Raw genomic sequence first — 17,827 nt, 5'->3', positions numbered from 1 at the left:
GATGGGTCGCAACATAAGACGAGCAGGGCAGAAAAGACACGCTGGGAGATGGTAGTCATGTGAACTCAGACCAGGACAAGGCGGAGGCATTTAAATATATTCTTCTCCTCGGTGTTTACAAAAGAGGATCCCAACAACTTACCTGTTTTTTGGGGAAGAACAGGCTGACTCTGCACTAGCGCACACTGAGTTCTCAGAAGAGTATGTTAGTTCTAAGCTGTCTAAGCTCAAAGTTAATTACAGCCTCGGCTCTGACTGCGTGTATCCCAGAGTGTTAAGAGAGTTGTGTAATGTGCTGACAGCCCCTTGAAATGTCTTCAACGGTCCAACTTACACCTTAGACAGACAAGTACATAATTATTTTTTTTATTTAGAAATATTTTATTCAAAACAAGCTACACGATTTACTGTATATTTATTTACCTAAATAATTGATAAATGCATTTTGTGCTTTGATCACTTCTGTCTAACTTGTGCCACTGGTTGGCTCTCAAGCCGCTCGGCCAGTCGATCATTTTTCTGTTACACATTGTTGGCAAATATTGAGCATGCACTGGCTCTTGGAGGTGCTGTACAGTACCTCTTACTCCAAAGAAGCGATCTCCGATAGCTCCAGATATGAGTGAGCAATGTCCTTTGAGGAGCTTATAAACTTTTATTAAATCATCCCTCGTCTGTAGATATTTGTTTATTCATATTACATAGGAGTATTTACCCAGAGCTTCAGGAGTTCTCCCTGGTAGGTAATGTTTTCTCTAATAAAAATGTCATCATGGTATGTGTCATGGGAGACTCAAATTTTATCCGTCTTTCCTTACTCGATATAAAACCACCTCTATGATCGCCACTGTGATGAGGGAAAAAAATACATTAAATTTCTTTTCAATAGTTTGAAGCAGCGATAAACACTACCAACAAAGTAAATACAATTTTATTTTATTTGAATTGATCTAGTTACATAGTTCGGAATGACTGGTGGTGAGGCAGGCATGAGCTTAGAAACTCGCATTAAAGAACCAAAGTATATTTTTGCCTTTAACCCTTTAGAGGGCAGGGGTTTCTCTAGGCTAAATAAAATTGTCTGGCGTTAGCCAGAATTAAATACCTAATGGCTAAATTGCCCTCTAGAGGGTTCGACACAGCACTGACCCACATTGTGTGGGTCAGTAGTATAATATAATACGAAACAACAAAGCCCAACCATTAAATTAAGCAACGGGGAACTATGTAACCAATCACCGATCACCTTTACATTTATTCATAATTTTTACTAAGTACTACAGTAAACAAACGGCCTTGAGTTGCCAGCTGTCTCCAACAGTGTTCGAAGAATCTTGAACGAGATTGTACATAAAATAAAATAAATAACATTAACAATACGACAAGATATTTGGAAGTGGCTAAGGACTGAAGGTCCAACAAGATCACACAAAATCACTATCAAGCAAAACAAATCTCAATGGTCAAATACCAACTCCCAAAACACCAGAGACAGCTGTGCCTAGACTGACTAGAGTGTACCAGTACAACACTTCTAGAACGCTGGCCTTACTGGCCGGACGTGCAGGTTGCTCTCCTACACCTCCGTGGCTGGACACATACGGTCATGGCTGGCGGAAGAGCTTCAACGAGCAGGTCGTTTCATACATTGGCGGAATTGGGTGGTGGATATAGCAGTGACAACAATGTAGTCCAGGGTACTGCTGGGGGACTGTTGGCGGATTTGGAGCTGTCTAGCAGCAGTGAATGTGAAGAACAAAAGCCATTTAAAGTTGTTAATAGCAAAAATAAGAATAAAAGGAGGAAGATAGAGGGTACAAACAGTGAAGATAACATTTTCCACTTGGTGGATAAGCGAAAGAAAATTGCTGGTGTGAGTCATTCTTCAACCAAGATCAGTACAGTGAGTGTAAACCCCATTGATGGTTTAGATGGCAGTAACTCATCAAGGAGGCCACGTCCTTACTTCCCCAAGAATAATGGCCTGGATTTTCAAGATAAGGTAAAGCGGTCAGTTAGACTCACTAAGCGCCATCAAGGGTATCAAGTGCTCTTTAAAGAAGGTAAACATATTCCTTATATTACTGTGAAGGATGAGGAAGCAGTTAGATATTTAACTACAGAAGGTTTTGAGAATGCAGTGATGGAAAAGCCTGTGGAGTCTATTGGGAAGTGTACTAAGATCATTCTTTTTTATTATCCTGTTTACCTTGACCCCGAGGATGTGTTGGCTGACGATAGATTTTTCGGGGGCAAGAGACGTGTAATTAGATTTGATGGAGAACTAGTACCTAAGCCGCAGCTAATTGCGCTAATCAAAGGTTCAGCGCCCGAGAAGGTCTTCGTGAGATGTTTGGGATATAAGCGGGTTGCTGTCTACAACGAATCCCTCATTAATGTGCTTTAAGTGTTGCAAGTGGGGGCACATGGCGTGGAAATGCCATAATGATTTTCGATGTAGATTCTTTGGAGGGTAAGTGGCGGGGTTAGTAGTGGTGCGTGACGGTTAAACAAATTAAGTGGGTTAGCAGTACCCGGCAGCAAAATCACTGAAGTAGAGTCATCGATCGGGAAAAAATTAGCTGTGCCCGTCTCGATGATAGTGAGTAGTCTAGTGATGGTGAATGATATTGAGTTCATATTGACTGAGAGGTACCCAGTGATAGTGAGGGGTACCCAGTGATAGTGAGAGGTCCCCAGTGATGGTGAGAAGTCCCCGGTAATAGTGAGAGGTCCTCAGTGATAGTGAGAGGTCCCCCCCAGTGATAGTGGGACTTAATATTGGTAGAAAGTCGTCGTCGGTAAGAGAGAGGAGATCACAGAAGTAGTAAGGTTTTGACGATGGCAGATACAGTAGAGACAGGGAGACTGGGACTGCAGAAACTATGTAACCCTCTAAATATATCCTAATAGTTGCGTGTTTAGTTCTCATTATGCATAATAGTAACTCGCGTCTGAGCTTATTCTAGAGGTTGTGATTACCTGATCATTATCCAAGCCAACTGAGCCGTGTCCTGAGCATACGTAATTAATTTGATAACTTAGAGGGAATAATTATCACCACTGTTGTTTGTTAGTGTTCATAAGTGTTATAGTATTATAAGTTTACAGTGTCATATTGTAAGTGTTATAGTAACATATAATTTTAGTGTTATAGTGTGCCATATTGGTGTTATAGTGACACGTTAGTGTATGTGTGCGTAATTATTCACCTAATTACTAATTAAGTCAAAACTAAAAGTAAACGAGAGAAAGATAATTACTTCACCATCAATCCTTAAGCTATATTTACACAATCAATGGCTCTCAGCGGCTTTGATTATAAAACATCAAATTTCCGCGTCATTAGTAATTACTGTAAATCAATGGACAGCTAAGTGGAGCGGGAGTTTGTGGCAACCTGTAAAATTTAAGATCTACAGTAAGTGTTGCCTCAGATTTCAGTTATTGATTAGTGTAGTGGTCTGCCGGGAGTGCAGCTGTACCTAAAATCCATTACTGAACCTCCTTAAGAAACACTCTGTAACACGTCAAGACACTAAGATTGACATGAACAAAACCGCTCTGTTTAATTATCGTTGGAAATAATGACAGCATACTGTCTTAGCAACAATAGGCTATGAAACTGAGGCCAGTCCATATTTTGTTGTTTAAATTCTCTGCCGCCCTGTAAATTACTCTCAATGCGTTTAATTACCAGGAGTGTTTTGGTCCAGTTAAGTTGTTTGTTCTGTTCATGTCTCACAAGACATACAGTACCTACAGATTGATGAAGGTTCCGTCACTTCCTTCTCCGCTCAGACACGCAAAAACTCAAAGTATTCAAATTCACAGAACGTACTGCGTCGTGTTTTACCAGTGCCCTACTAGCAATTATATTGCCTCACTTGTACACGGCAAGTAAACATTTCTTCACTTTATATGTATCTAATAATTCAACTTTCTGGTGAAATTAGAATAAAAGGTTAAACATTGAAGATGAAAGCCATTCCATTTGACCCAATTCTTCGACCGGTAAATATGAGAAATACCTTAATAAAAGTAGCAAGAAAGATTTGAGTCGGCATCTATATACTGTGTCACAACTGAAGAGTGTATAGTAACACCTCTCATCACACTTTATCATTTTTCTTTATTTAAGTAAGTCACGAGAAAACACCAATGTTCGGGTTATTTAGTACTTGACAGTCGGTGTTTTGGAGCTATAGGTTTAGTTAGACTCCATCAATGTAAAGGTTCACCCGTCCACATTCCAGGAATGGTGGTGCTGGTGTGTTTGTGGGAAGTGTGGGTGTTGTTAAACAAGAACGCAAATTCCATTCCTGGTGAAATATCGATTATAGTCTCCCGTCTCATTTAACGGTAAAAGTTAATAGTTTTGCTAACTTAATGATTTCATGTCTTGTTTTTCTCAATTTGTATACTGTACAAATATACGACTCGATGTCAATGGATAAAATGGAGACGAAACGCTGCCTGCCACCACACACACACACACACAGATAGATTTTTTTAGATTGCCCCCGTGGGGGATAGTTTATTGGGCACCCCCTTACATCCTGTGCAAGGTGAAGCGCAGAAGCGTTTACAGCGCCCATCTGGGAAGCATGCTAAGTTCATGCTTGCCTTTATGCACACACACACACACACACACACACACCCTCCATAGTGACCTTCAACAACAGAAGGTCAGTGACTGCTGATGGATGGGGTCATATTCATCAGAGGTGACCACGATCTCAAGGGTAACACATACTCGTGAATTACCGCCTCACAGCAGCCTTCTTCAGTGTGATGGATAGCTTGTGTGAGTAAGTGGGTGTTGTGTCCCCCTGAGAGCTGAGTATGGATTTTTATAATGACAGTGTTGTATCATTAAATCATCCTTTCAGTAGTTATTACGTCACGCATTTCCTCGCTCTTGGTACTGAAGGATAATACAGAACACATCTAGGATTATTATATTCCCCTCACTACTACGACACACGACCACTTGCTACTCACTGGGAGGGACTGTTACGTGACTCAACGCAGATTACACTACTGAGCCCGTGTAGTGGATCTATACACAAATCTCTCCTGACCCTGTGTCGTGGATCTATACACAAGTCTCTCCTGACCCCGTCTCGTGGATCTACACATAAGTCTCTCCTGACCCCGTGTCGTGGATCTACATACAGGTTTCTCCTGACCCCGTGTCGTGGATCTACACACAGGTCTCTCCTGACCCCGTGTCGTGGATCTACATACAGGTTTCTCCTGACCCCGTGTCGTGGATCTACACACAGGTCTCTTCTGTCCTCGCTTCGTGGATGAGGGTAGTCATCGTCGCAGCGTTGCTGTTCCCACTCTTAGGTTACATATACCATATACCAAGTCCTATTTATTATAATTCATACTCTGAAGAATAATGTTCCAACAACGGTTTGTGTCGCCCTAAACTAACCTGTCACAGGAATTCCCTCGACGTACGTTCGGGGTCAAAATATTTGAACACCTACCAATATCTGGCATCTACTTCTGAGTTATACATATATGATTAGGGTATACTAATAACACTACTTGTCATCATATATCATGCCTGAACCACAAAATGGGATAAAACTCTTCTTAATACCTAAGATCTTCGGGTACTTACATGGCCAATACTGTCAAGTGTTCAAGACTTTTGACCCCGACTGTACATAAAAGCTGAACATTTTCTCCAACACCTTTATGACTCCTAGACGATGCTCAACTTTCACGATATATTATGAAAAATTGTTTCATAATTTACGTCCTTTATGCCATAGAATATATATTTTTTCGTCTTTCTCTTGCACTTTGTTAAATAGAAATTGTGGTTTACCCTTTTCACTCACGATTGATTTTTTTTTTAAGTTTTCGAAAATCAAAATAGCCATCAACATAAAATTATGAATGTCACTAGTAAATGTTAAGCATATGAAGTAATTTAGCTGAACACTAAACAGTTTTAGATGTTTACGACGACGAAATGTTTCAGTATTATACCAATAACTTCACAATTAGTCTTATTGATGAACGCTCACTCAAGTTAATATATTATTTATTGCTGAATACTTAACAGCTTCCCTTCCACGGAATAAAGCTAGATATTTCCAAGTGTGTGTGTGTAGGTCTCCATACTCGGCTTCAGTTAACATGGAAGGCTTACCATTACACAAAGCTCGTGTTTTACGACCAATTAGCAGGTATCTCCTCAAATTACACATATATGTTATATTGGCCGGGGCGTTGATATCACAGTTGCGGTATTTAACATGAACGTTCCTCTATGAAGTCACAGTAGAGAGGTTCACTGCTCTCTATGAAGTGACAGTAGAGAGGTTCACGTTCCTCTATGAAGTGACAGTAGAGAGGTTCACGTTCCTCTATGAAGTCACAGTAGAGAGGTTCACTGCTCTCTATGAAGTGACAGTAGAGAGGTTCACGTTTCTCTATGAAGTGACAGTAGAGAGGTTCACGTTCCTCTATGAAGTCACAGTAGAAAGGTTCATTGCTCTCTATGAAGTGACAATAGAGAGGTTCACGTTCCTCTATGCAGTCACAGTAGAGAGGTTCACGTTCCTCTATGAAGTCACAGTAGAGAGGTTCACTGCTCTCTATGAAGTGACAGTAGAGAGGTTCACGTTCCTCTATGAAGTCACAGTAGAGAGGTTCACTGCTCTCTATGAAGTGACAGTAGAGAGGTTTACTTTCCTCTATGAAGTGACAGTAGAGAGGTTCACTGCTCTCTATGAAGTGACAGTAGAGAGGTTCACTTTCCTCTATGAAGTGACAGTAGAGAGGTTCACGTTCCTCTGTGAAGTCACAGTAGAGAAGGTTCACTGCTCTCTATGAAGTGACAGTAGAAAGGTTCACTTTCCTCTATGAAGTGACAGTAGAGAGGTTCACGTTCCTCTGTGAAGTCCAGTAGAGAGGTTCACTGCTCTCTATGAAGTGACACTAGAGAGGTTCACTTTCCTCTGTGAAGTCACAGTAGAGAGGTTCACTGCTCTCTATGAAGTGACAGTAGAGAGGTTCACTTTCCTCTGTGAAGTCACAGTAGAGTGGTTCACTTCTCCTTATGTAGTCACAGTAGAGGTTCACTTTCCTCTGTGAAGTCACAGTAGAGAGGTTCACTGCTCTCTATGAAGTGACAGTAGAGAGGTTCACTTTCCTCTGTGAAGTCACAGTAGAGTGGTTCACTTCTCCTTATGTAGTCACAGTAGAGGTTCACTTTCCTCTGTGAAGTCACAGTAGAGAGGTTCACTGCTCTCTATGAAGTGACAGTAGAGAGGTTCACTTTCCTCTGTGAAGTCACAGTAGAGAGGTTCACTGCTCTCTATGAAGTGACAGTAGAGAGGTTCACTTTCCTCTGTGAAGTCACAGTAGAGAGGTTCACTGCTCTCTATGAAGTGACAGTAAAGAGGTTCACTTTCCTCTGTGAAATCACAGCAGAGAGGTTCACTTTCCTCTGTGACTGAGTGGTCGTACAAATTCCATACTTTAATAACAAGTGTGAGTGTGTCCCTGGGTGAGTCCCTGGGTGAATCCCTTGGTGGGACCCCTAAGTTGAACCTGTGGGTGTACCCCTGGTTAGGACCCTTGGGTGGACCAGACGGACTCACTTACTCTTCGTCTTTGTTTAACGTCTTCATTACGCAAAGCGATTGAAGGCGGATGTAAGTTGCGTGTCTGCGAATCCGGTTCAATTGTCACGCTGTAGTATAATAGGCTATATACATGCACTTGCATAGTTCTCTAACTCTGTTTATACATACAGTATGTAAGGGTATGTTTACGCTGTCGTATCCTCTACACTCACGAACGCATTTGTTTATTTTATTTATTTATTTGTTTTATTTGTTTTTTTTTGCGGGAATTAGCCCACCAGGGCACAGGTCGAACGACCCCCAACGGGGCCTAGGGAGAGAAAAGTAACAGGACTCATGTTGAGTTAGTTATAAATGTTACTGAGACAGATTATCAATTATCAGACTAAAACTATTTTCTGTGGTTAAGTAATACTTTCATGAACACAAAAATATACGATGTGTCGTCTTGGGTAGTACAGTATATGAGGTGTTCTCCGAGAACTGTGTCCTCCTGGCCCAACACTTGACTGGTGGCCCTCACTGGACCTCTAGGGTGGCCTGTCAACCAAACAATTGTAATCGCAATATACCCAAAATTTACGAGATGATTACTGGTAAATTAAATATAGTATTCGATTTGCTTTCAGGATTGCAATGCATGTCAATGGGCATTTAAATTTTTCCGCCACAAACTGTTAAATCAATTTGCTGCCATGTGACTGTAATGTAATCTGTAACAATATAATATGGCAACACTGACCATGGCACTGTAATGTAATCTGGTATCATATTATCTGGCAACACTGACCAAGGCATTGTAATGTAATCTGTAATCAAATAATCTGGCAACACCCTACCATGTGACCTGACCAGTAGGCTACTATGGACTCTGGAGTTTCAGAAGTTGCTTCTTCACCCCAGAGGCCCTTCATGTCCTACCCGGAAGCAGGGTTTACTTACCTTTTTTATCCTCCTCGCCACTGATCGGTTCGTTAGTCGCTTGGGCAGTCGGTCACGTTATCAATATTAAAGACTACTCCTGTGCTATCAGATATTTTGCGCTACTCACTGCCTGTAAGGCTTGGCCACACTTACAGTATATTATTATCAGCCATTACGATGTACCCATTTTTAATGGTAGTGTTCATGCCATAGTTAAATATTTTAGTATTGTTATTTTGATTCTATGGGATAAAACGTTACCTAACTCTTGTACCTGTAATCGCGAATGTAATTGTAATCCAGATAAATCATAATCGTAATTAAATGTATTGAAATCAATGTAATCATGGTCGTAATCTAATCAAGAAAAATCAGTGACCAGTAATCATAATCAATATGAAACATATTAAAACTTGGATTGCTTAATCCTAATTATAACCAAGAATAATGAAATCTGAACATTTTAACAAACAAAATCAGCATTGGTAATCGGCCCCATGTTTGACCTACTGTGTACTGTATATCATGCGGTACGACAGGGTGGTGTGAGTGTTGCGGCAACAAGTGGCGTCTGGCAGCGTGGGGAGTACCGAAGGAGCTCACAACACCGGACGTCGTCTTGCACGTAGCAACTGCTGTTGCATGTCTTCTTACACCTGGTAAGTGTCATTCTATCGCTGGTAGCTAATTATGTCCTGACATAGGCAGGAGGAAGGAGATATCCACTAGGCTTAACTTAACACATTTGTGAACCTGTGTTAGGTCAGTAACACATTTGACTGTACCTTCCCTGTTATCTTCGGGGTGACCTACGCTTCTGTTGACGGAAGACTAATAGGTCTTCTCTTGTATAACATTGCTCTTTCTAAAGTGTCGTAGATATAAACTGTGATGACAACAGCACTTAATTAATTGAATTAACAGACAATGGCAGGATTAGTGTACAGGAGAGTTGTGTGTGTTTATTGACCAAAATATCGCCAAATTCCGGTCGGAATTTGGCGATATTTCGTATTGATACCGAAGGAGGATAGAACCCAGCAAAAAGTCGGACGGCTGTTTGACGTTCCTGGGGACGATGTAAAGAAATGATGAATAATATCAGAACGTTATCATTCTAGTGGTTAAGTTAGGATAGATATCATTAAGTCGTTACTGTTCCGATATCATAACGTTATCCTCTCAAAATCAATTAAACAATACGATATTACAATTTAATTTCGATTCCGATTTCTGTGTTGTTTGTGTTCAGTGTCTCAGTATATCTGCAAATGTCCAAGACAACATTTGGCCGGGTCATATATGGGGTTTATTTTTAGCTGCTAAACACCACTTTTCAGTATTCTTTTCTTCAGATTAACATGACAAATAGCATTCTACAGTCGAAATAAATATCAGAGTAAATAAATGTTGAAATCCCAAACCTCCCACTAACTATACAACTGCTAATTAGATACCAGAGGTTTGCCAAAAAGTATGTAGGGGAAATTTGACGGCAAGTGCAGTCAACTACTAAAGTCCGTTCGCTTCTGCTCCTGAACCACGAACCCCGAGATTCAGACTCGTGAACCTAAAACAGTAGACTGATACATTTTTCTGTCTATAATTGCTTCGGATTCATGAGTCTAAATTTCGGGGTTCAGGGGGAGAGGCGAACGGACTTAGTAATACTGTGTACTATGTGTTAATGCAGCTGAGAGTAGTGGCGTGTTGGAGCGAGTCATAACCTGGACTGTGTAGTGGATAACCGCCGTCGTCCCTGCCTCACTTATACACCAATTACGACCTAGTATGATTCATAAGGGTGTGTAATTGTGATGGCAGGTACAGTCTAACTATAGTGCAGGGTGATGGGAACAAATTGTAAGGTGGTGGGAACAAAGTGTAGGGTGGCGGGAACAAAGTGTAAAGTGGTGGGAACAGAGCGTAGGTTAGTGGGAACAAAGCGTAGGGTGGCGGGAACAAAGTGTAAAGTGGTGGGAACAGAGCGTAGGTTAGTGGGAACAAAGCGTAGGGTGGCGGGAACAAAGTGTAAAGTGGTGGGAACAGCGTAGGTTAGTGGAAACAAAGCGTAGGGTGGCGGGAACAAAGTGTAAAGTGGTGGGAACAGCGTAGGTTAGTGGAAACAAAGCGTAGGGTGGCGGGAACAAAGTGTAAAGTGGTGGGAACAGAGCGTAGGTTAGTGGAAACAAAGCGTAGGGTGGCGGGAACAAAGTGTAAAGTGGTGGGAACAGAGCGTAGGTTAGTGGAAACAAAGTGTTGGGTGGCGGGAACAAAGTGTAAAGTGGTGGGAACAGAGCGTAGGTTAGTGGAAACAAAGCGTAGGGTGGCGGGAACAAAGTGTAAAGTGGTGGGAACAGAGCGTAGGTTAGTGGAAACAAAGTGTTGGGTGGCGGGAACAAGTTCAGATGGTATGGTCAATCAAAGTTCCAACACATCCCTCTATTACTACTACTACTACTACACACACACACACACGTACACACACACATACATACTCACAGATACACGCACGCCCACACATACACGCACGCCCACACATACACGCACGCCCACACATACACGCACGCCCACACATACACGCACGCACACATACACGCACGCACGTACGTAATTATGTCTCTTTTCATTAACGTTTTTTGCATAGAGACTTTAAGGTAATCATCTTGTCTATAGTTTTCGCAGCCGTTTTCTTTGTTAATAAAAACGTTAAGAAGTGAACCTCAACATAAACGCTTCACACCCCTCAGTCCCTGGTAACTCTGTGTTTAACGGTCGAACGGGTTAAACGATCATCATCGGGACGAATCCTGGTAAAAAAGTCACAGAAAAAAGTCACATTTCCTTTAAACATAATAGATACTGTCAGAGAATCTGAATCTTCTTACAAGAGATCACAGTTTTATATCATAACTGATATTACTGATATCATTGATGTCAATATCTGATACTAGTGATATCAGTAACTTATGAAACTGCTTACTGATTTTATCAGTGATCAGTAAATACCCCTTTTCTAAAACTATAAAAGGAAGCAGAATAGGAGAATGGCTCATCCGAACAAACAACAGACAATTAAATCACTTTACTTACAACACCTATTGTATCAACATATATCTCGGAAGCCTTGCAGATACTAATTAAAGTTGACGGTTACTGTGAGAAGTCATATTCGATGGTGTTGCATTCTATAGTATAAAATTGATATATTTTTTTAATTATTATAATTATTATTATTTATTTTTTTATATACAAACGTCACCGGTATGGGAGTGAGGTCGTTAATAATTGTTTTACATTTGTTACATAAATCATTCAATAATGTGGATAGGAAAGTAATGAAGACTACTCCCTCATAGATAGATAGATAGAACAATAGATAGATCGATAGATAGATTGATAGATAAACAGATAGGTAGATAGATAGAGAGATTTAAATCCCGCCGGCTGTGGCCTCTCCTGGGATGGAGAGGGTTACAATTTGAGGGGCCCACTTTAAGGTTGTATCAAGCAGAATGAAGGAAATCGAAATACCCAGCTAAAATTCAACTAACCTAAAGGTACCTAACCTAACCTAAATGTACCTAACATAATGGTACGTAACCTAACTTAAGGTAACCTCACATAACCTAACCTAACATAAAATCTAAATAGGTATTAGAATTAGACCAAGAAAAAAGCCCATAGACATAAATGTTTTTGTTTCATTGCCTTGTATTGTCAGTTAATACGCGACTTAAAATACTATTTGTTTAATTACTTTAATTAGCATCTATGGTGTTTAAAGGAAATGTGACTTTTCCCTGTGACTTTATTACCGTTCACCATCGGGAAATGGTATAAGGCATATCATCAACTACCTAACACGCATAACACCATTGTCTCAAGTATACGATTTAGAAACACAGATAAGTCTTTTGTATACAGTTTGTTACTATCGTTTATTTGTTGTATTATGTGTCTTGTGCAATAAAAAATGATGACAGGTGATTGTCTTAAAAGTGTGTTGTGAGAAATAGCGTGTTGGAGGTGTATATCAAGGAAGAACGGGTAATTATGACTTGACACAAAGCGTGAGACTAGCTCACTAGTAGACTACTCTTGTCAATGTCATTGTGGTGGGTCGTGATGGGATGACAGGTGGTGTAGAGGTCATGGTGGTGTGGGGAGGAGAGGTCATCATGGCAGGTGGTGTCATTGATCGATTATTGAGGTGAGGGAGCCAGGGGGAGCCTCGGACAGGACTAACAATATCGATGGACAAGTGGGGTGCAAGAGCTTGACTCTTGACCACCTCTCATAACTTTTCCTTGTGCTCAACATCTGTGACGCCTTGGGCTCTTCCGATCCTATGGGGATATGGCTAACATCCCATGTAAATATGTTCATATTATGATAGGCCTTGACAACCCGTTGGGAGACGTATGAATACTATAGACTGGGCCTTTTTCTTATACAGGGAGGGAGAGGCTGGCATAACACATCGCAAGATGGTAGTCCACCCAAGAGTTGTTCCACCTATGGTAGGCACTCCTGATACTGTACTTGTCATTTTAGATGTCCTCGACAATGTTCCGATCCACTCACAATGAATACCGTTGGTTGGTATCAGTACTGGGTGGATTGTGGTTAAGGCCAATGGGTAGTGTGGTCAAGGAAGGTGGGTGAAGTGGTCAAGGACGGTGGGTGAAGTGGTCAAGGCTGGTGGATAATGTGGAGTGGCCTAGGCCGGTGGGTTGAGTAATATAGTCAAGGTCGGTGGGTGGGGTGAGTGGTCAAGGCTGGTGGGAAGAAGGGTGTGCGTGAGTAGTTACCCTTCAATACTATCGGCTTCAGCATAACAGTCCCCAACCACCTCGTGTAACCCCGCAGCCGCCCAGCCTGGTATAAATCTGGCTGTCTGCTGAAGTCTTGTTGAACGCCTGCTGAAGCGATATCCTTCTGATGCAGTAACCTGTTGAAGCAGTGTCGTGCTGAAGTGGTGACCTGCTGAAGCGGTGTCCTGCTGAGCTCGTGTCTAAATTATGTTATGATACTGTACCAAATTACCAACCACTAAAGTCCTTTTTAGTTTCTGCTGAATTCTTTCTAAATTGCGGAACCACACAGCAAGTTGCGCCTGACTTTGAGGTCAGCGTTATCACCGATGTCACTCCCATTTTCGTTGTTACAGTTGTCGCCATTATCACTGCCATCAGCACAGTATACACTATATTACTGGGGACAAGTTAATTAGGCTTAAAGAAATTATTATGGTGTTGTACGTGCAGTTTATTATGGTAATATGTTCAAAGAAATCATAAGTGTATTTCTTTTGGTAGTTTCGTAAAATTGGTCATCACACCACGAAGGACTGCCTGTAAATAACGAAAAACTTCACTAAGTGCTCACGAACCGCTGCTGTTCTCAGAATTCCACCAGTTTTCGCCCAAACACTAGGACATAATTGCACTGATAATGATAAACTTGGTGCACAGTAATGGTATACTTAAGACAGATTACACACCAAATCCTCAGTGATGGCTTCTTGCAGTATGAGCTAAATATGAACTAAGGCTTCTCTATATGAGTTTTGGACGTGATTCTAGCTCCCTATGTATACGAAAATAAAACCGTAGATTATATACACTTGAACAAAAATCAGTAAACATAAAAATTCATACGAGAGATATTTCGTGTATTGTATTTTCAGCCATTCTTATGCTGATCCGTTATATTATAATAATTGTTATAACACTTTGAACTATGTAAGGATTTTCACTATGAAAACGCCGGTGGCAAATTTGACGGATTCAGCTTAATGGTAAATAAAGGCTAAGTTCAATGGTTTGCAATAGAGGAGTTTAATGGTTCATAATAGGTAAGGCTAATGGATTATAATAGGTAAACTTAATGGTTTACAATGGATAAATATAATGTTTTACAATAGGTGTATCCCTGACTCATTGACCGCCATCTCTTGAAGATCACTTTTTGTTCCGGACTAAAAATGCAGCTTTACAACCCTGATATATATTAATAGAAAAGGTTCGAGGAGAAGACAAATTGAATGGTGTTGAAGGTGACTCTGGTGTGTTTCAGGCGACGAAACCGAGAGAGAGAGAGAGAGATTGGATGGGGGAATACGAGATGAGAGAGTGATTGTGACTGACACTGGGAGAAGAGAGCCTGACCAAAAACAGTTTAGAGAGAGGCTGGGAGGAGAGACAGGGTAACAGGGAAAGCCATTACGTTAGGAAGAAAACAGATAGAGAGAGAAAGAGAGTAAAGGAGTGGGATATAGGAGCAAAGGTATAAAGAAAAAGAGAGAGCGTGATAACCCACAAATACCCTGTCAGATACTTACCACATTGATTATTGGTGGCTGTCACCCCCCGCAAGTTTCAATTATTACTGAATTACATACCACAGAATCATAAGACATGTGAATTATGCCAATGTCCCATTCTTCGTGGCCTATAGGGTAAAAAATCATTGGCAGGTCACATATAGACAGTCACGCAAACAGCTCAGGAGGTCAACTTACCAGCTATTAACACACAGTACAGGTCACTCAACCAAGACACACGAATCACGCAGGTGTTATAAACAGTACACGTCACTCAACCAAGACACACGAATCACGCAGGTGTTATAAACAGGGCAGGTCACAGCTCAGGTGTGTGTGTGTGTTCAGGTCTTTAATTTAAGAGCTGAATTTAATTCATAAATGTTATTATCACCGCATATGTTAGGTTGTTAGGCAGTTGAAGTTATTATTGTTGATATTAAAAACCCTCAAGAAAATGAAAAATATATCTGTAATGATCTTTAATTTTAGTTCGTTTGTTTTTTATTCTGGCTAAATAAAGTTCCTATGCAAATATATAAGAATCATGTAACAACACGACATAGCTGAATCACCTTAACAAACTGTTCTAAGGTAAAAGATATTTAAATACAGTATATGAATTTGTTAAGGTTATTGAAGAACTTTGGAGCACCAGTATGTGCAACCAGTTAATAAATAATGCAAGACTATATTATGCAATGTTAAGCCACATGTTACAGTTGAAAGTTATACAATATGACAAAACATTTTAAGGCAATTAAAATTAGGTCTAAATAACTGAATATAAATTTTGATTTGGTTTAATCTTTAGGTGAAATAAGCTGGGGCGATGAATCTTCAGGTGATCCAAAATGTACACTTATATCTAAAAATTATGGATTCTCATTTTATAGATAACTTCCTTATTCAACTCGTTAATGTAAATCATACCGTAATATTATTATTATTATTATTATAGAAGATACTAATATTGAATAATTCTGGTATTATCCGTCACTTGAACTGAGTGTGTACTGTATAGACACTCGATAAGTGACATTAGTACATTTGTTAAGGTGAAATTTTATCATGTGTTATATTATTATAGATATAAGAATAAACACACTGGTCTCAATGTTTATAATAAGAGTTACCACTGCCGTTGTACTTCACATCAGATGTACGAGTTGTTTATAACACCATTTGTTTGTTTGTATGTTTTCAGGTGGAGTCGTGCATTTCTCACCCAAGGCCGCCAACACCCTCACCTCTCACGCCCATCTGCTGTGACCTTCCACACCCATATGCCTCTCTGCCGTGAGTGTCCACTGTAAATGTGACCTCCCGCTTCAAAACGTACCGCACAGTACATGAGGTGACGAACTCCAGTGGCAGTGATATTTTCTGCTAAAATAAAAATGTTTCGATCATGTGATAAATTAAAGTATAAAAACACCCATTATTAAAGACAAACTCCCGGAAACTGAAAGTAGTTGTATTGTTCACTTAGTAAGGCGACAGGAAAGTAGGCGTGATATCTTGGCCAGCATCTCTACAGGGATAGTTTTTCAGACTTATTATTATAGCAGTTTACGTCTATCATTGTCAGTCTACCAGGGGATCGCTTCTCTCTCCTCATCAGTATGTTATGGCAACAAGTAAGCAACATATTTATCTGCTAATGGTTGAAGAAATATAGAACTAGAATTCCAAAGTTGAAAGAAAATACAACGCGGATTTAAGCGTTCACGCAGGGTTAGAACATTTTCTGTCTAGTTACCCACAATTGACCACGAAACACACCTTAGTTGCCCATTGTTGGAACAAGAAGTAATTGGTGTAATTTGATGAAACAGAGGCAGTATTATTTGGACAGAGGTCGACTTTTATAAGGAGTGTTGATAGAGCGGCATTAGTTAAGAATCTGTCGCAACTGTTTAGAGTACAAAGCTATTCCTGGACATGGAGGTGAACTGTTAGTGTATAGCCGCCTCTCAGATTAACTGCGACAAACTGAGTCTAGAGGTGGTGAAGTGTGTGGACAAGGAAACGGTGTGAGTGAGAGAAGACTGAAGACGTGAGGTAGTGGAGACTAGGAGGCAGGACAAGTTAGATAGCGGAGGCCAGGAAACTACAAGTGAGGTAGCGGAGGCCAGAGGCGTGAGGATAGCACGTCACTTGAAGCCTGTTTTCTTTATCGCCCAGAGGTGTTGACATGTCTTAACTGGCCCTATGTACAGGAAAAGTATAGACATGACACATAATGCCCCAGGCAGCAAGTATGGCGTCACCCCGGAGCAGCTGCGGAAGCTGATGGGCGCCAGAGGCCCAGACGGTCTTCAGCGACTTCTGGAGGAGTTCGGCACCGTGGAAGACGTGTGCCAACGACTACACTCGGACCCCACTGAAGGTTAGCTCACTCGGAAGTGCTTTTAGTATCTACTACACCAGTTACCTAATATTGTCAAACTATTAAGAAATAGCTTATCAATGTGTGGCTGCTTGCTTCAGGAGTAGCAGCAAACTGTTAATCGTGCTGCATGACATAGTTAGTTGTACTCGCTTGATATACTATTTACACTACATAAAGTAAATTATACAGTTGAACAGATCATTGCCAGATAGAGTTTTCACTGTACAGTCAACTACTAAAGTTCGTTCACCCTTCCCTAAACCACGAACCTCGAACCTCTAGATTCAGATTCATGAATCCGAAACATATACAGACGGAAAAGGGCATCAGTGTCACTGCTTCGGGTTCACGAGTCTGAAAATCTTCCCTTGAAGAGGGTCCTCGAGTTTCAACCCGAGTTTTAAACTAAATGAGTCCTGAGGGACACAGCAGTACAGTACTTAACGGGGTGTGGCGGTAAAATTTACTAATTCCAATAAAATTAATTTATAATATTGGAATAGATAATTTTACCCCCTCACCCCGTTAAGTACTGTACTGCGGTGTCCCTCAGGACTCATTTAG

At 40.7% G+C, this 17,827-nt stretch overlaps 1 protein-coding gene across 3 annotated transcripts in view; it reads left to right on the top strand.

The window, feature by feature from the left end:
* Window positions 1-9,098: 9,098 nt before the first annotated feature.
* Window positions 9,099-17,827, top strand: part of LOC121871103 (plasma membrane calcium-transporting ATPase 3-like) — a 135,387-nt gene continuing 126,658 nt past the window's right edge. For all 3 annotated transcript variants that reach the window (XM_042373251.1, XM_042373252.1, XM_042373253.1), the window contains exons 1-2: window positions 9,099-9,199; window positions 16,076-17,260. In XM_042373251.1, the coding sequence (XP_042229185.1) occupies window positions 17,083-17,260 (178 nt within the window). In that variant the 5' untranslated portion in view covers window positions 9,099-9,199; window positions 16,076-17,082. The remainder of the gene's footprint in view (window positions 9,200-16,075; window positions 17,261-17,827) is intronic.

The sequence above is a fragment of the Homarus americanus genome, unplaced genomic scaffold, assembly GCF_018991925.1.
Source record: "Homarus americanus isolate GMGI-L3 unplaced genomic scaffold, GMGI_Hamer_2.0 scaffold52512, whole genome shotgun sequence".
Lineage (NCBI taxonomy): Eukaryota > Metazoa > Arthropoda > Malacostraca > Decapoda > Nephropidae > Homarus > Homarus americanus.
This window is presented reverse-complemented; position numbering and strand designations above follow the sequence as displayed.